The 23,131-nt window shown below is 42.1% G+C and overlaps 1 protein-coding gene across 1 annotated transcript in view; it reads right to left on the reverse strand.

Moving 5' to 3' along the window:
* The window catches only part of LOC124594309 (nipped-B-like protein A), a 480,509-nt gene that overhangs the window by 290,120 nt on the left and 167,258 nt on the right, over nucleotides 1–23,131 (reverse strand). Inside the window, exons 9-11 of the mRNA XM_047132672.1 lie at nucleotides 12,955–13,301; nucleotides 8,016–8,261; nucleotides 3,822–3,948 (exon numbers count right to left, since the gene is read on the reverse strand). Of these exons, the coding sequence (XP_046988628.1) occupies nucleotides 3,822–3,948; nucleotides 8,016–8,261; nucleotides 12,955–13,301 (720 nt within the window). The remainder of the gene's footprint in view (nucleotides 1–3,821; nucleotides 3,949–8,015; nucleotides 8,262–12,954; nucleotides 13,302–23,131) is intronic.

Consider the following 23,131-nt stretch of genomic DNA (forward strand, 5'->3'; position numbering starts at 1 on the left):
GCCTGTTACTTCCTGAAGCATTGAAATAGAGACTTTTATGCACCTTTGGAAGCCAGTCATAGCTCATGTCATTTGATCTCGCCAGTCAATGACAATGGATATTCAGAGTATAGGACACATGAGGTAGTCAGCCAATAGAAACTTCACTGTTAAGTAGCGTGAACACACAAATAGGAAAAGTTAATGGTTTAGATTAATATACATAGCTTTTACACATAATATTGGTCTCAAAGATTTGTGGGGACACAGAACCACTGCCTCTACCTACCAAAAATATTGCTGCCCTTCCTCAGCAAGATCAGTTAATTGTAGTGTGTGCTCTATGCCACACGCATTGTGTATACGCTACGAGAATGAAAGTATTCATATTAAGTGATGAGAGTGCAAGTGATTATTTATCGCCATAATTACCCCACCCGCTCTCCACTACCTACAGATTAATAAGCTGCAAGAGAAGCTCAGCTTTCACATATATTGTTGATCTTTTGTGTGTGTGTTACAATTTGAGACACATCACACAAATGTGCCAGTAAAATTTTTAATAACGACATAAATATCTGATCTTCTTCTAAATGGCTCATTCTTAAAGAGCTGATTTTTAAATGAGAGTTAAATGCTCTGTGATTTACGGAATTTATCGTACATTCTTGCACGTAGTTCACCTTGCGTAAAAAGAAATTTACTTTGAAAGTAACGCTTTACAAACCACCATTCACAATATTTTCCCACGAACTGTTAGAAACAGGCAGTTGCCAGAGAGTGCCAGATAACAGGTATCACTACACTTGCCCAGCTATTATGAAGTAGGAAGCCCATATGTTCGCATGTGAAACATTAAAAGGTCTTACATTACTTCATAAAAGAAACAAGGCATCAGAGGATACTGCTAGAGTGTTGGAATTTCATGAACCATACTAAAATGCATAATTCGGCTTATAGTACACATTCGCATGTCCGGATTCCCAATGAACTAGGCCTCAGTCTGATATTAAACTTTTCAGTGCTGTTTTTGGAATGTAAATTTTCTTGGAGTACCAGTACTATATTAACTCGTGTTTTGTTCTTTATTATGGCATAATGCCATATGTGTTAAAAGATGAAAACATGCACTTGAAATGCAGCAAACAGTTAAAAATAGCCAATAGTGTGGAATTAAACACTTTGTTTCAAATAAACTGACTGCCTCAGTGGAAAAGATTAATAAAAGCCAAATTTCTTTAACAAACCGTCAAAAATAATAACATTGTTCTCAAGGAGATTAATGCTTGACGGTCAGAAGGGTGGAAATAAAATAAGATCTGAAACTACGAGGCGAGTTTTTTAAGTAAGGCCTGTTTTGTTGTAGCTCGTGCACATACCGCAATGAGCACATGCATCGCGTACCGGCATGCCTCAGGAGCAACTGTGCTCAGTTTCAGCTCTTTAGCTAACCTGTACAGTTCTGAACTGTGCTTTCAAAATGTTTAAGACTATCAATTCACCCGCCGCGTGTGAGGTTCGCTCAGTGATATGGTTTTTGTCAGAAAGGAACCTGTCTGCTGCAGAAATTCATCAGTGGATTTGCGAAGTGTATGGTGATACTGTTATGAGTGAAAGCAAAGAGCGTAAGTGGGTACGAGAATTCAAAGATGGCCAAGACAACGTCTAAGAGGACCGCTCCAGTCGCCCTTCTTTGATTACAGGCGATTTGGTGAGAACAGGCGCTTCACAATAACAGATCTCGGAAACGAATTTCATGACATATAGAGATCAGTGCATTGTCACTGAATACCTAAAGTTTAGGAAACTGTGCTCCTGACGACGACATGAAAATGGCAGTGAACTCTTGGTTATCGGAGCAGGTGACAAGTTTTAATGAAGAAGGTATTTTAAAATTAGTTGGGAGGTATGATACGTGTTTCGACAAACTTGGCAACTGTATTGAAAAACAGAGTGAAGTATGTACTTTCTAAAAATAAATTTACTTGTTTTAAATAACCTTTCATTGTGTACTTATGTTCAAACAGACCGTACTTAAAAAACAAGCCTCATAATAACATATTTTAGCTTTCCATAATTACTTGAATGTGTTTTAATTCACTTGATAGCTCCTGGCCATAGAAATCTGTTTTGTTTTCATTTGACATGAGAGCTGTAAATGAAGAGGAAATAGCAAAATCATTAAATGTAAACATGGGTCACGTGGAGACTATCCCCCTCCCCACTCTAACTCAGCAGACTGTTCTGCTCATTAGCCCCGGATTTACGATATTTCCGAACTAGGCATACTAGATAGTAAACAGTTGTGACGTCATGCTCATCAGAGGCAATTTGTTGTTATGAAGCATAGCATAATTTTCCTAAAGCCTTTGTTTTACATCTTTTGATCCTGGTAACATTCGAGTATATTCATCATTTTGGTAGCAATCAGTGATAATCTTTAACACTTCACTGGCAATAACTTTGCCCCTTTTTGGTTTAGGAATTGATAAAATATCCATTAAGTTTTCACTTTTTTTGCTTGTCAAACCACATACTCACTAACACTGATTTATGACATTATGTTTTCTTTTGACCAAGAGAGTGGAGCTAAAGTTAAAATTTGAATTTTTTCAGGTACTCTTACACTAGCCACTTTTTCTTTCGTTAACAATTTCATGGCATCAAAATCTTAGGCTTTCTTAACAATTACATCACCAAATTTTTCTTCTTTTACAGTCAAAATCTACAGTACTGCAATCTAATGCCCAGCACACTTTTCTATCCAAAAAGTGCCTAACTATTTTTAGCCTCTTGTTGCCATATGAAGCCTTGTTGTGATTTGGAATGGAGTAAAGTTTTAAGGGAGAGCACCCCCAAATCATGTAAAGTTTTATTTCAGGGTTTATATGACCCAGAACAACTGGGAGATTCAGGAAAAACCCAGGAATTTTTTCATCTGAGAGAAAACCGGGAAAAACCCAGGAATTTTTCAGAATTCCAGGAATTCTTCATTGTTTTAGTTTGCAGTTAAATTTTTGTAATTTTGATTGGTAAGAAACGATACTCTAACAAAGGACATTACTGTACGCTACTATTGCAGAATAATACTGCAGCAATGAAAAATGAACAAGAGAAAAAAATGAAAATAAAACTTAAGTTGCAAATGAAATGCGCCACATGGTGAGTAGATTTTATATCTATCCAATTAAGGCATTATTGTTAGGAATATAAATCCTTTGCGACAGTAAACAACAGATACTCAGCATCTAGTACCAGAAAAGCGCAAAAAGACTGTGGCACAATTAACGCATACTTGAAGTGAGTTACAAATTAGTCCTCCTCAATCAGAATGGTAGGCTCTTACATTCCATATGACGGATGTAGAAAGTATAAGGGAATGAGAAGGTTGGAGTTGAGGGCGTAATTTTATGGTAACAATGACTCCAGGAATCACTTTTACAATGGCATACGATTTGACAGTTTACTAAAAAGGATGAAAAATATCATAAGAAGAAGGAGAGGAAGCAACAACAAAAGAAATCTGATGCAACTGAAACGGAAAAGTCTCCAATGCTAGAATTAGTGTATTTCACTCTGTCATTCCAGGCGTGGTTCCAAGTGCATGAGGATTTAGAACATATGTTTCTGTCACTCATCTCAGTAACTCTGAACTGAAAATTGTATCCACCCTGATACGACACAAAAGAGAAAAGACAAAAGGCAAAAAACATTTGTTAAGCTTATACTAAAAAGTAACAGCAATCACTCTTGACAACCTGAAAATGTACAATGTGCAACAAAGACACATTCCCACCATATCTTTACTGCAGATCTGAGAAAGCTTCAAGAAAAACATTTACCTTCTTCATCATAGATTCTTTCCATCACTTTTGCACATATTTTTGGAATTTTGTGATGGTCTGATATTTTTTCGCATATTTCCTCCATGATTTTTATCACTCGTTTCCTGACACTGAGACCAGAATCCTGGAAAAGAATAGTGGAACTATAAATATGATCATTATACTTTGACAAACTATTTATCATCACTCTGTAATGAAATTAATAAATACTGTTCAAGTTCAAAAGTAAGTTCTCACTGACTACTTAACTGGCCTCTTTCCTTTATACAGAAGTTATTGTGGCATATGGTGTAATTCTGGGCCTTATACAGCACTATCTGACATACAATCAACATTGTAGTTGTAATGGAGAGCTACTGCTTAGTTATTTTAACAAAATATGTCCAAGATAAAAGTGGGCCCACTCCATAAGCAACGGATTGTGATTTTACTATTCCCACAGTTTCAGTTGTTACCAGAAAATGTAGACAGTGCCTTTTCATCTTTTCATCGTTCTCTGAGTCATTCAAGTTATTCAACTAAAGTATGTCACATTCAGTGGATAAAAGGCAGCACCATATAGCTGAAACTGACATCCGTACTGCTTAATTTAAGACACCTTGGGAAGTTTGTTGTGAACAATTCTCAAACTCTAGCTTTCACGCAAAATGTAGTGTTCAGTTGATGACACAATGGAGGTTCAGTGGCAATGTCTCTAATTCTAAGAATAACTGTACACCTTCAATTAAGGTTGCAAACACTATACAACAAATACTGCTATTTAAAAAAAAAAAAAAGTCAGGCAGATTTCACAGTGAACAGGTGTTACATTTATGTCTTATCATTCTTTACTTAAACCATTACACCTGAAACCTTTCCATGTTTCGTGCATTCAGAAGGAAGGAAGATTTAGAGTTTAATGTCTTGTCAATTATGAGGTTGTTTGGAGACAGAGTGTGAAGCTCATTGTAGGGAAGGAAGGGGATAGAAATTGGCCATGCCCTTTCCACAAAGGAACCACCCTGGCATTTGCTTGGAAGAATTTAAGGAAATCACAAAAAACCTACATCAAGATGACGATCATCTTCCCAAATGAGAGCCCAATGTGCTAACCACTGCACTACCTCACTCGGTATATGTATATTACACTGAAGCAAAAAAGAAACTGTATAGGCATGTGCACTCGAATTCAGAGATACGTAAACAGGTAGAATATGGTGCTGCAGTCAGCAACACCTATAACAGACAACAACTGTCTGTTGCAGTTGTTAGATCGGTTACTGCTGCTACAATGGCATGTTATCAAGATTTAAGTGAGTTTGAACACGGAGTTATAATCGGCGCACGAGCATTGGGACACAGCATCTTCGAGGTAGTGATGACATGGGGATTTTCCCATACAGCCATTTCAAGAGTGTACTGTGAATATCACGAATCCAGTAAAACATCAAATCTCTGACATTGCTGTGGCCGGAAAAAGATCCTGCAAGAACAGGACCAACGACGACTAAAAAGCGTTCAATGTGACAGAAGTGCAACCCTTCCTCAAATTGCTGCAGATTTCAAAGTTGGGTCATCAACAAGTGTCAGCATGCGAGCCATTCAACAAAACAGCATCAATATAGGCTTTCGGAGCTGAAGACCCACTCGTGTACCCTTGACGACTGCACAACACAAATCTTTATGCCTCGCCTGCGGCCATCAACATTGACATTGGACTGTTGGTGACTGGAAACATGTTGCCTGGTCAGACAAGTCTTGTTTCAAACTGTATCGAGCACATGCACATGTATGGGTTGGAGACAACCTCATGAATCTAAACTGGTGGAGGCTCTGTAATGGTGTGGGCCATGTGCAGTTGGATTGATATGGGACCCCTGATACATCTAGATACGTACAACTCTGACAGGTGAAACATACTTAAGCATCCTGTCTTAACACCTGCATCCATTCATGTCCATTGTGCATTCCAATGGACTTGGGCAATTCCTGCAGGACAATGTGACACCCACACATCCAGAATTGCCACAGAGTGGCTCCAGGAACGCTCTTCTGAGTTTAAACTTTTCTGCTAGCCACCAAACGCCCCAGAAATGAAAATTATTGAGCGTGCCTAGGATGCCTTCCAACATGCTGTTCAGAAGAGACTTCCACCCGCTCGTACTCTTAAGGATTTAGGACAGCCATCCACGATTCATGGTGTCAATTCCCTCCAGCACCACTTCAGACATTAGTTGACTCCGCTCGTGGGGGTCCTACATGATATTAGGCAAGTATGCCAGTTTTTTTGGCTCTTCAGTGGACTTCCAGCTGATACAGAAAAACGGGGTTAAGTATTCAAGTGGTTGCTTAAAACGACTGCAGATTGCAAAGTTCTCCCGACACTGAATTTTATGAGTGATGAATCTTGGTGTGGTGCACAGTTTCTGGTAGTCAAATTACCAGCTCAATGTTAAGCAAAGGTTCGCTGGCCAGGTATTTCACAGCTTGCAGTTTTTATACATGCAGGATAGTTTGAAGGAAAAATGTGTGAAAATAAAATTGAACTGGTAGAAGTATAAAGAAACACACACAAAAGTACTGAAACAATCAATATTAGATATCTGTATAAAGAGGGTCTGGATGTGATTTCGTGATAAAAAAATGCAGGGTGACATTTTCAACATAATGTTGTTACTGTAATAATTTAAAAAAAAAGTATTTTTCAGATTTTAAATAAAATGGTGTTTCTCAATGACTGAATGTGAATGTTATTGATACTGCTCCATTTTGCATTAGACAATGTTTATATTTTCTCCCAATTTATAATACTCATGAAGGACTCTGCCTCAGTACTTGACTTGGTTTGGAGAATCAGAGGAAATTAAATGTAATTACTGAACTAAAACTGGGGTGCTGGCAGATAATATGACATTCCTACATATACCATACCAAAATTGGTCAAGACGCACTGAAACATGTTCCAGCACATGATTTATTTGCACGTGGTTCCAGTTACAATCATATCCTAGCGAAACTAAATACCCTAGAAGAAAGAACAATCCTAGTTTCCAAAGTTATGGCAATAATTTGTTAATAACTGCGCTTAAGGTCAAAATCACTGTTACATAGCTGGTAGTTATTACTGCTGTGCAAAATGTTTTGTGTTTACAGTGGTCCAGTGGAAAGGGTATTGAGATATCAGGATTCAGCAGTGAATAACATACTGTAGCTAAAGGCCGGGAAGGTATGCTCACTGAGTGACTGTAGGAGGACACAAGTTGACTTAGACTCTAGTTGTGTAATGAATGGCCGCTTGCTCAAAATGTAGAAAAATATAAGTTACTATAGATGAGTAGGAGCAACCATCACATAATGTTTGAATACAGCATTAGTAGCGTGCACATTAAAGCAGTCATATCAGTTGAATATATAAGTGTAAAACAGCAAAGCAATACAACAGGAAATGAGCACTTAAGGGCAGTAGTAGGGAAGACAAATGGTCGACTTAAGTTTATTTCGAGAGTTTTCGGAAAATATAGCTCGTCTACTAAGGAGATCATGTACAGAACACATGTGCAACCCATTCTTGAGTATTGCTTGAGGTTTTGAGATCTGCACCAGGTCAGATTAAAGGGAGATGTAGAAGCAATTCAGTAGCGTGCTGCTAGACTTTTTACCAGTAGATTTGAGCAACATGTGATTATTATCGAAATGCTTTGTGAATTCAAGTGAGAATTCCTGGACGGAATATTAAATTCTTTTTGTGAAACACACTGAGTAAATTCAGAGAACTAGCATATGAAGTTGACTGCGGAATGATTCTGCTGCCATTAAGGTAAATTTCGGGTAAAGATCACAAAGATAACAGAAATTAGCGCTCATATGGAGGTTTATGGACAGTTATTTTTCCTTGCTCTGTTTGTGAGTTGAATAGGAAAGGAAACTACTAGTAGTGGTACAAGATACCCTCCTCCATACTCTGTATGATGGGTTGTGGAATACCAACTTAGATTTATGTGTAAAGATAAATATACATATAAAAATATCAAAAGTGGAAACTAAAAAGAGTGGAACATAAATTCCTTTTCCCAGCAAGACGGAGGGAAAGATTAGAAGATGAGAGACTAATTAGGACTCAAATATAAAAGCCATTCAGCACTATATGAAAACATTCCATAACAACAAAGGGAGGACAAAATATTGACTGAATGAGGCACAAACATTTCTTACCTGTATGAAATGCATGATGCAATCATAATATCTTTCAAAATTATCTGGTTGAGTAAGTATAAACTTTCCAATGAGATCAATAGTTTTTTCACGCACCAAGGTAGAACTATGAGCTAGTGAGAGGTTAATACACTGCTGAATATCCTCTCTGCCCAAGATAGATGGATCTGCTTCAACTATCATTATCAAACACTTAATAGCTTCTGCACAAATGGCAGAACAGTTTTCAGACAATGCACATATCACCTGTGAGAAAGAAGAAAATGATCTCATGTCCACTGGTGAGCTTTCAAAACAAGCATAAATATATCCTTATAATTAAGAAAAGCTTAATTTTATCTTCATATAGCAGAGATGCTGAGTCGCAGATAGGAACAACAGAAAGTCTGTCACAATATAAACTTTTGACCAAAAACACCTTTGTCATAAATGGACGACACACACACACACATGGAAAACGCAACTCACAAACACATGACTCCAGCCTCTGGCAGCTGAAGCCACACTGCGAGTAACAGCAGCAGTGCATGATGGAAGTAGCAACTGGATGGGGTAAGAAGGAGGCATGGGCAGGGATGGGGAGGGATAGCAAGGTAGGGGTGGGGGACAGTGAAATGCTGCTGGGGAGGGCACAAGGATGAGGTGGAGAGAGGGTATGGCAGCTAGATGCAGTTGGGAGGTTAAATGGAGGGCAGGGGAGGGAGGATGATAGCGGAAAAGGAGAGAAGTAAAAAGACTAGGTGCGATGGTGGAATGAGGGCAGTGTAGTATTGGAATGGGAAAAGGGAAGGGGTTGAATGGGTGAGAAAAATGAGCAACTAAGGTTGAGACCAGGAGGGTTATGGGAACATAGGATATATTGCAGGGAGGGTTCCCACCAGAGCAATTCAGAAAAGCTGGTGTTATGGGAAGGATCCATATGGCACAGGCTGTGAGGCAATTACTGAAATGAAGGATGTCCTGTTGGGCACCAGCTCAGCAGCAGGGTGGTCCACTTGTTTCTTGGTCACACTTTGTCGGTGGCCATTCATGCAAACAGACAGCTTGTTGATTGTCATGCCCACATAGGATGCAGCACAGTGGTTACAGCTTACATGACTGGTTTCACAGGTAGCCCTGCCTTTGATGGGGTAGGAGATGTTTGTGACCAGACTGGAGTAGGTGGTGGTGGGAGTATGCATGGGACAGGTCTTACATCTAGGCCTATTAGGGATATGAGCCATGAGGTAAGAGGTTGGGAGCAGGGGTTGCATAGGGATGGACGAGTATATTGTGTAGGTCCGGTGTAAAGTGGAATACCACTGTGGGAGGCATGGGAAGGATAGAGGTAGTCAAAACCTGGCAAAGAATGTAATTCAGTTGCTCCAGTCCTGCGTGGTACTGAGTTATGAGGGGAATGCTCCTCTGTGGCCTGATGGTAAGACTTTGGGAGGTTGTGGGAGACTGGAAAGATAAGGCATGGGAGATTTATTTTTGTGTGAGGTTGGTAGGATAATTATGGTCTGTGAAGGCCTCAGTGAGACCCTCGGTATATTTCCAGAGGGACCACTCTTCACTGCACATGCAACGACCATGGGTGGCTATGCTGTATGGAAGGGACTTCTTGGTATGGAACAGGTGGCAGCTGTCCAAGTGGAAGTATTGATGGTGGTTAGTAGGTTTGATACAGACAGAGGTACTGATGTAACCATCTTTGAGGTGGAGCCCAACATCTAGAATGGTTGTTTTTTGGGTTGAGTAGGACCAGGTGAAGCCAATGGGGGAGCTGTTGAGATTCTGGAGGAATATGGATAGGGTGCCCAGACCCTTGATCCAGATTGCAAAGATATTCCCGTCCCAGCCTCCTCCTTACGCCCATCTAGTTGCCACTCCCATCAAGCACTGCTGCTGTTCCCTGCAGTGTGGCTTCCAAGTGTGTGTGTGTGTGTGTGTGTGTGTGTGTGTGTGTGTGTGTGTCGTCTATTTTCGACAAAGGCCTTGTTGGGTGAAAGCTTATATTGTGACAGTCTTTTTGTTGTGCCTATTTGCAACTCACCATCTCTGCTATATGGTGAGTAGCAACTTTCCTTTTCATAATATTGTTACATTTCATCCCAGATTCTCCATTGATTATCTTCTTATTATACCTCATAAATTAATATAACACTGAAACCAAATTCATTTATAATTGACGAACTGAGATCTCAATTTCTCAAAAAGTCCGGAGAACTGCTCTGTTTGTGTAAAATATTGACAAAAATGATTCAAAATTTTTTAAAAATACACTGCAAAAACTAATGAAGAATCCAGAAAACATGGTCAGATGTCAATGTAACTTCGTACACATAAAAACCATCGGTGGGTAACTGTTCAGCATTGCAATTCTTTGTAACAGGTAGAACAGCCATCAGTGTATTAGTGTTGTTACCAGGCGTGGCCAGATATATAAGGAGCATGAACAATACCAGATGTTGAGCAATCCCTCTGAAGAATGAGGACATGCTACTAATTCGTAAGAGGCAATGTAATCACCATGTGACAGAGTTTTGAAGGAACCTCACTGTGGGTATCCATCTGACTGATTGACAGGTCAAATCATGCAATATCCAGATTTGTGGGATATTTAGATGTGTCTTGGCCCAGTGTTGGACTGGAAGGGATCATGAGGGCAGGTATACTTGACATCAAGATATTGACTGTCCAGGGCTGACCACAAAAAGGAAGGACTGCCATATTGTGCAATAAGCGCATGGTAATCCCTACACATCGACACCTGCCATCAATGAACAAGTAATGGATTGCTTGCAACATTCTGTGACATTCTGCACCACTGGTCAGAGACTAACAGCAGCTGGACTAGGGAATTACAGTCCCATGTGTACGCTTCTGTTAACACCACAATAAAAATGGCTGCATTTTAAATGGTGTTACGACTGGGAAGCATGGACTGGTGATGAATGGTGTCGCATTACATTCAGCGATGAATCACAGTTCCACACTTACCAAAATTCCCATCATCAGCAAGTACAGTAGCAACCTGGGAAGAGGTCCCAATCTTCCAATGTTTTGTAGAGGTGCAGTGGTGTTACTCCTGTGCAATGTTGTTGAAAACCATTGAGTACGGATTCAGGACATGTATGATAGTGATTGAGGGTACTCTGACAGCACAGCAGTATGTCACAGGCATCGTATGTACATTTTTCAACAAGACAATATACGTCCCTACATGGCATGTGCATATGAACTTTCTGTGTGATGTTGAGATACTCCCATGACCAATAAGGTCCTCAGATCTGCCCCAGACAGAAAATGTGTGTGTGTGGGGGTGGGGGGAGTAGTAGTGTAGATGTCAAGTCTGTCCCAGTGCCAGTATCCAGGATATCAGGGATCAGTTACAAAAGTAGTAGGCCAGTTTGCAATAGGAGAGAATACAATGGCTTTATGACACCTTTCCCAATCAAATCAGTCTGCGCATCAAAGTCAGAGAAAGTGCACATTTATGCTGATGAGTAGGCCCAGAGTGTTGAGTAATTCATAAATTTGATTCAGTTTTGTAATCATTGCAATACTTTTACATACTGGTAGCCTCTGAACCTGTGAAGTTTCATTTAGTTTCCTCCTCATTTCTAGTTGAAAATCCACTGATGAGAATGTAAACTGTGAAATCTAGAAAGGAGCCATCCAGCATCAATTAGATGTGCACCATAATGAACAGTAATGTGCTTTTAATATTACCACGACACCTTTACAGAATGCTCTCAGTCAATTCTTACAGTGCAAAATGGATATGAAGCATGATATAAAATTTTAAGTTTTTATGTTCTGAGGTCTTGATAGCTAATACTTTGTACCAGCTTGACAGTAAAATGACATACCTGCAGAGAAAAATAAGCTGAAAAGTATACCATTGCTTGGAGATAGAATGGCTGGCCATCACGTATCTTCAGCAGGCAAAATTCTAAAGTACTACTGAAGAACATACCTAAAAGTACCAAATTAATCTAGCTTTTGGAACAGTTAGTTTCTTCCTTGAGGATGAAGAACAGAAATACTGGAGAAGGTTAGGAGCCGGCCGAAGTGGCCGTGCGGTTAAAGGCGCTGCAGTCTGGAACCGCAAGACCGCTACGGTCGCAGGTTCGAATCCTGCCTCGGGCATGGATGTTTGTGATGTCCTTAGGTTAGTTCGGTTTAACTAGTTCTAAGTTCTAGGGGACTAATGACCTCAGCAGTTGAGTCCCATAGTGCTCAGAGCCATTTTTTGAAGGTTAGGAAGGTGGGCAAGTCACTCAGACACTAGGATGAGAGTAACACAGTTACCCATGTTTGAATAGAATTGTATAATGCTCATGCATATAGTTAATTAACTGAGTAGTTATTGATCATTTCATAGTGGTGTCTCGGCCACAATGATTCTATTACTAGGTCACAAATTAAAATTGTCCACATGATGAACTGGATATGAAAGTTTACTGTTTAACAGGATATTGTATTTTCATCTTCTTTCAATTAAGGGAATATTTTATTGTTCATCTTTCTGTCACTTAATAATTGGTGGGCAGCTACTGAGGAATTTAAAAACTGCAATGAGAATTGTACAACAGCTTGTCCAGTACGTAAAATTTAGCATCATTTTAAGCAAATACAAGCAATGGTGCACTGCCCTTTCCAGTAATTTTTTTCATTTCAGTTTTGAATTTGTTACAGCAGTGATACTTAAACCACCAGTGTAAATTAAGCTTTATACCTGTTGCAGATTAAGAATCAGAATAACTAACATAATTATACATAAATAAAATTATCTTGTACAGTAGAATAGGCTCAATTATTAACACTCCACACTGTTTTTGCCCACAACACTATGGACTTTATACATTCGGTCTATGTAGTTATAATGGGACATCAACTCTTAACTCATCACATTTTTCAAAAGCTTTCAAGTTAAAAATTGTATAATACTTACATACTGGAGGTAAATACTGGAGCTCTCTGAGAATATTTCACAAGAATGAAGGTATTTACAAATCAATTTGGCATCCTCAGAGTTTATAGTAAATTCTGTCAGAGAACCTTTCATATGATCAACATTTTCTAAAATCATCTTACTCAGAAGTAATTGCTTCTGTTTCAAAACGCTTGCTTCAGAATTTCTTTCCTCAGATTTCTTTTTAGAATAATTGCCACTGTGGTTTTTAGTTTTATGTTTATTTTTGTTTTCCTTGCTATTTCTTCCATCCTTATGAAATTCGTTTAGCGAATTCTTTTGACATCCAGTGATGGTTCCTTCATTTGAGGTCTTCAGTTTTTTGCCTGCAAAGACCACAAGAGGAAAAATGAAAAAAAAGGTTGATGTATAGCTGTATATCTCCTAATTAAAAATATATCAACAGAACATAGTAAAAAACTGCATATTTGAATAGAAAATTACTTATTTATGACTTACATGGTGCTTAATATAACTGTTCATGATAAGGAAGATTAGAGGTTAACATTCTGTTAATGTGTGATATCACTATGGGGCACAACTTCAGATAGGACAAAAACAGGGAAAGAAATCAGAAATATCTTACTCAAATTAGGCCTCACATTCTTCTTTTGGAATTCTGCATGCACAGTTAACATTTAACAAGACCATTAGACTGGCTGAATGCAAATACTTCCCACTCTTTCTGCCACTATTGCCAGGTGCTAAGGCTTTCAAATCGCTGTACCAAGTACAACAGTAATTTCAATCACTGACTTTACGCTGAGTGCTATTGCAGTCTCAGTCACTGCTATGCTCAAAACCTCTTCACCAAAAACGTGATTATGACATTCACTGGTGACTAAACAGAAAGTTTTTTTCCAAATGGGAAAAGAGCAAAATCATGCAGCAGCATTGTTCCCAGTACATGCAATACACAGAGGTTTTAGATTGGTTGTGAACCAAACTGCTAGGTCATCAGTCCCTCGTTCTGATTAAAATAATTCCACAAGGGTGGGAGTAAAATAATCGAGACATACAAAACACAGCTAGAAGAAAGGAGAATACCACAAGAATGACAGAAGGGCAACAAACACTAAAATGGACAAAATTGGACAAGTAAACCACAGAGATGCAAGAAACATGTAGAAGAGATCAAAACAAGAGAGCAGATTACCATGGCTGGCTGACCATGAGAATAAACAGCCACTCTGCAACACATTAAAACCTCCACCCTAAAAACACTGGGGTGGAGGACACAGAGGGACAAAGGACATGTGCTAAAACTTAGATCAAATGATAAAACCCACCCTCATGAATAAAACGTAAAACTAAAGCTGCTGTTGTGGCATTGTTGCCCAACACCGAAGGTAGGGTGCTGGGAAAGCTAAAGTCTGCCGCAGAGCGGCTAAAAGTGGGCAATCCAGCAAGAGGTGGACGACAGTCATTTGTGAGCCACAGCGACACTGAGGTGGATCTTCATGACGGAGGAGGTAACCACGTGTTAGTCATGTATGGCCAGTGCGGAGCCGGCAAAGGACAACTGATTCCCTGCGAGAGGACCGCATGGAAGACTTCCACACATTTGTAGTCTTGTTAATGACATGCAGTTTGTTGTGCGTACTGTTATGACATTGCGTCTCCAAAACATGAAAAATACTGCGGCGTAAGACAGAACGCAGGTCAGTTTCGGAGATGCCCATCTCCAGAACCAGCTTCCGCATAGCCTTTTTGGCCAGCCTGGCGGCAAGTTTGTTGCCTGGGATTCCGATGTGTCCTGGGGTCCACACAAACACCACTGAATGACAGGACTGTTCCAGGCCATGGATGAACTCCTGAATGCACACTACCAAAGGATGGTGAGGGTAGCACTGGTCGATAGGTTGTATGCTGCTCAAGGAGTCAGTACACAGAAGGAATAAAGTGCCAGGGCATGAGCGGATGTGCTCAAGAACACAAGATATGGCCGCCAGCTCTGCAGTGAAAACACTGCAGCCATCCGGCAAGGAGTGCTGTTCAGTACGTCCTCCATGACCATGCACGAAGCCTACGTGACCATCAGCCATTGAGCCACTGGTGTAAACCACTTCTTGGCCCAGGTACATATCGAGAATCGAGAGAAGTGATAGCAGAGAGCCGCAGGGTTAACGGAGTCCTTAGGGCCATGTGAAAGGTCCAGAAGAATCTGCGTCCGAGGTGTACACCATGGAGATGTACGTGAATGGACCTCGAGGAGAGGTGGTAACGGGAAGGACCCCAGTTCAGACAGAAGGGACCGCACGCAAACCACAATCGTAAGCCCTGACCTGTGCCACCAATGCGGGAGATGAACTGCCGTGGTTGGCAAAAGGAGACAGTAATTCGAATGCGCAGGAGAACTACAAATGTGTGCAACGTAACTGGGGAACAGTTGTGCAAGCCTAACCTTCAATGGAGGGACTCTGGTCTCCACCAGGACACTGGTCACCGGACTCATTCTAAAAGGTCCTGTTGCTAGGTGAATGCCACAGTGGTGCACTAGGTCGAGTAAACGCAATGCTGAGGGTGCTGCCGAACCATAAACCAGACTCCCATAGTCAATGCGGGATTATACAAGGGCTCTGTAGAGCTGGAGCAGTGTAAAGCGATCTGCACCCCAGTAGTTGTTGCTCAGGCAGTGGAGGGCATTGAGGTGCTGCCAGCAATTCTGCTTCAGCTGATGAAGTTGAGGTAGCCAAGTCAATCGGGCATAGAAAACCTGTCCTAAGAATCGATATGTCTCCAATACAGCGAGTGGTTCGTCATTAAGGTAAAGTTCTGGTTCTGGATGAACTGAGCGATGCCAAAAGAAATGCAAGACATACAACTTCGCAGCAGAAAACTGTAAGCTGTGGGCTAGGGCCCATGGCTGCGCCTTGTGAATGGCTCCCTGTAGGCGCTGCTCAGTAGCACCAGTACTGGAGGAGCAGTACGAAATGCAGAAGTCATCTGCATACAGAGAAGATGAGACCAACGACCCTGCTGCTAGACCGTTAATAGCCACTAAAAATAGACAGACACTCAATATGGAGCCCTGCGGAACGCCATTCTCCTGAATATGGGAGAAACTATGTTAGACAACGACTTGGACATGGAAAATACGGAGTCACAGGAAGTTTAGGATAAAAATCGGGAGCAGGCCCCGAAGACCACACTCATACAGTGTGGCAAGGACATGATGTAACCAGGTCGTGTCATATGCTTTACGTAAGTCAAAAAGTATGGCAACCATATGTTGGCATCTGAAAAAGGCTGTTCGGATGGCAGACTCGAGGGACACAAGATTATCAGTGGTAGATCGACCCTGGCGGAAGCTGCCCTGACATGTAGCCAGTAGGCCACGTGACTCCAGGATCCAACCCAACCACCAACACACCTTACATTCCAGCAGCTTACAAAGAAAGTTGGTGACGCTGATTGGCCGGTAGCTGTCCACATCAAGTGGGTTTTGACCAGGTTTGAGCACTGGATGATGGTGCACTCCTGCCATTGCGATGGAAAGATGCCGTCGCACCATATCTGGTTGAAGATGATGAGGGGATGTCACTTGTAGTCAGACGAGAGATGTTTAATCATCTGACTGTGGATCTGATCTGACCCAGGTGCTGTGTTGCGGCAATCTGCAACGGCACTGAGGAGCTCCCACTCTGTAAACGGGGCATTATAGGGTTCACTGTGGCGTTTAGTGAACGAGAGGACTTTCCTTTCCATCTGCCATACAGAGGCTCTCCGATACAGAGGCTCAAGCATAGCGTTCATCAAAGCGCTCGGCAATTGCGTTTGCATCTGTAGATGAGATGCCATTGATGTTAATGCCAGGGACACCTGTTGGGGTCCGGTACCCAAAAACACGTCTGATCTTCGTCCTGACTTGGGAAGGTGACATATGTCACCCAATGGTCGACACGCACCTCTCCCAACACTCCTGATTTTGTCGTTTTATAAGCTGGCGAACGCGTGCACAGAGCCACTTAAAGGCTATTATGTGCTCTAAGGAAGGGTGCCACTTATGTTGCTGTAGAGCTTGCCGATGCTCTTTAATTGCCTAGAGACTTCTGGTAACCACCAAGTGACTGTCTTTCACTGGGGGCACCCTAAAGAACGAGGGATCGCGTTTTTCTGCCACAGTAACTATTGCTATAGTGACCTGCTCAATGACAACATCGATGGCACCATGTGGATAAGATTCAGCAGTGACAGCAGAGGTGAAAGATTCCCAGTGTACCTTGTTTAAAGCCCATCTTGGTACACATCCGGGGGGAATGGTGCTGGGGGAGCGACAGTAAGATGGGAAAGAGGTCACTACCACACAGGTTGTCATGTGCTCTCCAGTGTGGATAGATGGGAGAAGGCCAGGACAGCAAACCGAGAGATCAATGGCCGAATATGTGCTATGTGGCACCTGTATTTAAGAGGCAGAGGGAGAGTTGTGGCTGTAAATTTTCCACCTCGCTACCTCGGCCAGTAAGCATGGCACCACCACACAAGGGGTTACGCCCATTAAAATCTCCCAAAAGCAGGAAAGGTTTAGGGAGTTGATGAATCAGTGCAGCCAATGCGTTCAAGGGTACTGCACCATCTGGAGGAAGATATACATTGCACACAGTTATTTCCTGCATCGTCCTTATCCTGACAGCCACAGCTTCAAGAGGGGTTTGACGGGGCACAGGTTCACTACATGACTTTGACACAAATTCCACCTAACACTCTATTATAGTCGCTACAGTTCCTGTAATATCCCTTATAGCCATGGAGGGCAGGGGTCTGCATTGCCAGGAACCAGGTTTCCTGGAGGGCAATGCAGAAAGCAGGTGTAAAGCATAACAGTTGCTGTAGCTCAGCCAGGTGGTGTAAAAAACCGTCGCAAGTCCACTGGAGGACTACATGATTGTGAGCCTGGCAAGACATGCGACACTCAATGCGGCCGTCTACGCCTCAAGGTCACCTGCTGCCACCAGATGAATACATGTGCAATCGACATCCATTGTGTCTGAGGGCTCAGCGAGATCTAGGTCCTCAGTGGACGCCAGAATCTCCACCTTATCCTCAGACACAGAGCTTGGAGGTAGTGGTGGTGTAGGTGTCATTGCAGTACCTTGCTTCCTGGGGGTCTTTTTCTTTTTATATTTCTCTTGCTGCTCCTTAGGTTTGTCTGGCTGGAAGGGCTTCACTGATTCAGTCTCAGGGACTGAGGAGAAGCGTGCAGCCCTACAACCAGCTACCTGTGGTTGCTTCAGCCACTGGCTGGTGTCAGCTTTGCCACTGGTAGGAACCTGAGAGGGAGTGACCCAAGGGATCCCTTCCCCATGAGAGGAGCCGAAGACAACATATGCTTCTCAGCTGATAAGCGGGACTGACATCCCCAATGGTTGGGGGGAGAGGTGGGGGGTGTAGGTCGATGTCATATGCACAGGATGTAGCTTCTCATATTTTCTCTTAGCCTCAGTGTAGGTCAGTTGGTGCAGGGTCTTGTATTCCATAATTTTTCTTTCTTTCTGGAGAATCCTGCAGCCTGGCGAGCAAGGCGAATTGTGCTCTCCGCAGTTGACACAGATGGGAGGCAGGGCACAGGGAGTATTGGGATGTGAAGGACGTCTACAATCCGGACAGGTGAAGCTGAAAGTACAGCAGGAAGACATATGGCCAAAATTCCAGCATTTAAAACACCGCATCAGGGGAGGGATATATGGCTTTATGTCACAGCAGTAGACCATCACCTTGACCTTCTCGGGTAATGTGTCACCCTCGAAGGCCAAGATGAAGGTACCAGTGGCAACCTGATTATCCCTCGGACCCCGGCAGATGTGCCAGATGAAATGAACACCTTGCCGCTCTAAATTGACCTGCAGCTCATTGTCAGACTTCAAAAGAAGGTCCCTGTGAAATATGATACCTTGGGCCATATTTAAGCTCTTATGGGGCAAGATGGAGACAGAAACATCCCCCAGCTTTTCACAGGCGAGTAGTGCCTGTGACTGGGCAGAGGATGCTATTTTGATCAAGACTGACCTTAACCACATTTTGGACAAGCCCTCCACCTCCTCAAACTTGTTCTCTAAATGCTCCACAAAAAACTGAGGTTTCATTGAGATGAAAGATTCCCTATCAACTCTCATGCATACGAGGCACCGGGGTGAATAAGCTTCGCTGCCATCCTTAGCCTGGCATTCCTCCCATGGTGTGGCCAGGGTGGGGGGGGGGGGGGGGGGCGGGGGGGGGGGGACGACGACATACTACACTTCATGGTGTGTCATCCACCCTGATGTCACCCACACCAATCAGAGGCCCTCCCACAGAAAACGCAGGATGGCCATTGCCGGGAGTCCTGATGCCCTAGAGTGACAGGCATCTACTCCTTGGCATACGTGGGGAGTTAACGGCGCAGGCATCAGCAGAATGATCCCCGTGTGGTCAGGTGGCTACAACCAACAGGGTACATGGCGGCCACACCACAACGGATTGGTTACCATGCTGAATATCAGGTGCATACGAGCTAAGAAGCCCACTATCGTCGACAGTGCAGAAAGCGATTCTGCGCAGAGGATGGAAGAAAATACACCCAGGAAGATGACCTTGCCCAACAGCTGGAGAACGAGTGTAAGTGCAAATCCACGTTGATGAAGGATGTGAGAGGTCTCAGCGCATTATGGACACTATGCACCACGTAAGGCGGCCTTCCCCAATTGGCTCGCTCTTCGTGAAAATTCTGAAAAATGTAGGTCAAACCCTACAGGGGACCATCACATAAAGGCCAAAATGTGTGAGACTCCTTTTAGGCGCCTCTTATGACAGGCAGGAATAACTCGGGGCCTATTCTAAGCCCCGGACCCACGGTGGGGCGGGGAGGGGGGTGTTAGAAACCATCAAAAGTGTTGCCTTAATTTTGAAAAATAAAGAGCCGCTGAAAAGTGACGTAAAAAAGCAGAAAAATTTCTACCTGTTTGTAGAGCGTGTCATAGATGCCTAGGCGATTTGTACAGTGATCAACAAATAAAGTTATCTAAGATTTAAATGCAGTACAAAAGGAATGATAAGGCACAGTGAATAGGAGCTGTGGGAACATATAAGGAAGGTCTCATCAAAACAAATTAATACTTATTTCAGTAAAAAGGATCACAATTAGCAGATTTGCTGAAATGCACGTAGTAGATCTGCATTCTGTAAGCACATATGCAAGACTGGTTATAATGTATACATGCAAGAGTTCATCAAAACACCTAGAACAAATCTGAAAGTAAAAAATAAGAGATTTTACTACAACCTCATGCTGTGTCCAGATGCATCAGAGGAAGGCCACTGAAATACAGGGTCCAGTAATAAAACCTCCCATGTTTGACCTAGCCGGCGTGCGAGTTGTAAAGAGGATACTGCTGTGGAATGTGTTTTGTTCGAAAGCGGTGAACATGCCGTTTTCAGTGTTTGCCATGGCATGGCTTGGTGAGCATCCTGCATTTGTTGTGGAGGAATTTATTTGTAACAGTGGTTCTGTGATTAGTGCTCAGCGAGCGTTTCAGGGACAATTTGAACTTGGCCCACATGATCATGTTCCGGATAGAAAAACTATTCAACTGTGGGTGTCAAACTTTAGAAAGACAGGTTCAGCACTGAAAAGAAAACCTACTGGCCGTCTTCCGACTGCAACAATGCCGGAAAATGTGGCGTGTGTGAGAATGTCTGTGCAACAATCACCAATGCATTCAGCACTTTAAACATGCAGCTGCCCTGGAATTATCTTATTGGAGAGTAAGAAGAATCTTCATAGATAACTTCATATGCACACCTTCAAAATGATGGTTACCAAGGAATTAAGTGAAAGAGTTTTTAGAAATTCGTAGAGCTGCATATGAGGAAATTATTCAGAACATTCCACCTGCAGCTTTGTTTATTTCTTCAGATGGGGCCCATTTTCACCTATCAGGAACTGTAAACAAACAGACATTCCACTACTGTGCTGCATAAAACCCCCACGAAATTCATCAGCGACCACTACACAGCCCTCATGTGACAGTTTGGTGAACAGTTGCTGAATGTTTTGTGTGAGGACTGTACTTTTTCGAAGAAGGTGTCAATACGGTAACAGTTAATTCAAACCATTATTATCACATACATGCTAGAGACCCTCCTCCAACCTAGTCTGAACCAGTTTACTGCACATCACATCATGAAGATCAAGAAGTGTGGTTCTAGCTATACTGGGTGAGTTGGTTCCTGGTCATCTTGTCTCTTTGTGAAAAGACACCGTGTGGCCCTCAAGGTGGCCTGATTTATCACCTTGCGATTTTTTTTTTTTTTTTTTTGGAGATATATTAAAATGAGGGAGGTTTTATTGTCGGGCCCAGTACATGCAGTAATGGTCACGAAACTAAAAACAACAACACACAACAAAATATTGTGAATTGGCAACCATAAGAAAAGCCATTTACTGACTGTAATTTCTCACTTCATTATTGACAACTAGTAAACTAAGACCTATGATGAGACCTATTTTAAACATGAAGCTCTATTGTTTTATCTTATCTACAATTAATGGGAGCAGCCATTGGTTTATTCATTTCCTCTTGTCCTTTGAAGAGAAAAAAAATCTAGATTTAGGAAGTGAGAAATTGACAACAACTGAACAAGTTTTGTTCAAATACAGATGACTTTAGAAACACTGTTTTTCAGTATCCAATAATATCAAACAACGTAAAATCCAGGATGGACTGTAACAATATTATGAAAAGGAATGCTGCTACTCACCATACAGCGGAGATGCTGAGTCGCAGATACACACAGTAAAAAGACTGCCACAATATAAGCTTTTACCCATCAAAGGAATTTGTTGAAAATAAAACACACACACACGCACACACACACACACACACACAAACAAACTCAACTCTCACACAGTCGTGTGCGTGAGTTGAATTTGTGTGTGTGTGTGTGGGTGTGTGTGTGTGTGTGTGTGTGTGTGTGTGTGTGTGTGTGTGTGCATATCTGCGACTCAGCATCTCCGCTGTATGGTGAGTAGCAGCTTTCCATTTCATGGTATACAATAACAGTGAGGCAATGTGGAACTTCAAAAGAATTTGTGTTTTATCAAGGGGATATTAATAATGGACAAACAAGTCCCATTGGGCTGCAACTAATTTTTCTCTTTCACATGCAAAAGTCCTCAGGTGCTGATGACAACTACCCTGAAGTGATGTGTATACCATGTGTTTAAAATAGCTGTGAATATGATAATTCTTGAGACTGATCCAGATGAAAAACAATTAGAACACACCAATAAGAAATCTAAACCGGACTAGAATTCATATGTTTCTCTGTGGAAGGTAGTTGATATGTGATGACTTAGAGAAGTATTTGGCAGTGAACTTGTCAAAATGACAAATTTTGCAGTGAAACTTCCTGGCAGTTTAAAACTGTGTGCTGGACTGAGACTTGAACCCAGGACCTGTGCCTTTTGCAGGCAAGTGCTCCCCCACCTGAGCTATCCAAGCACGACTCACGACCCGTCCACACAGCTTCAAATCCACCAGTAACTCATCTCCTACATACTGAACTTCAAAGAAGCTCTCCTGCAAAACTTGCAGAACTAGCACTTCTGGAAGAATAGTGAAAATTTCATTCTGGAAACATCCCCCAGGCTATGGCTAGACCATGTCTCCACAATATCCTTTCTTCCAGGAGTGCTAGTTCTGCAAGTTTCGCAGGAGAGCTTCTGTGACGTTTGGAAGGTAAAAGATGAGGTACTGGTGGATTTGAAGCTGCGAGGACGGGTTGTGAGTCATGCTTGGATATCTCAGTTGGTAGAGCACTTGCCTGCGAAAGGCAAAGGTCCCGAGTTCAAGTTTTAATCTGCCAGGAAGTTTCATATCAGCACACACTCCAATACAGAGTAAAATTTCATTCTGAATTTTGCAGTGGTGAAAGTGCATGAATGATCCTTCTCTTGGCTTGCAACATGAGCAGATACAGTTCTGAGGGCTTCTGCTACTAGTGCAGCCAATAAACAAAACTTCAGCCTATGTAGGATCTTCCAATGTTCTTGAATTTGAAGAAAGCAGATGACCTGCTGCTGAGTCATCAGCTGCTGTCTAGTGCTGAATAAGCAAGTAATTTGTTGAACCGTGACCCATCTGTAAACTGTAAGAATCCTGGATAACTGACAGGAACC

Source organism: Schistocerca americana, chromosome 2, assembly GCF_021461395.2.
Source record: "Schistocerca americana isolate TAMUIC-IGC-003095 chromosome 2, iqSchAmer2.1, whole genome shotgun sequence".
Taxonomy (NCBI): domain Eukaryota; kingdom Metazoa; phylum Arthropoda; class Insecta; order Orthoptera; family Acrididae; genus Schistocerca; species Schistocerca americana.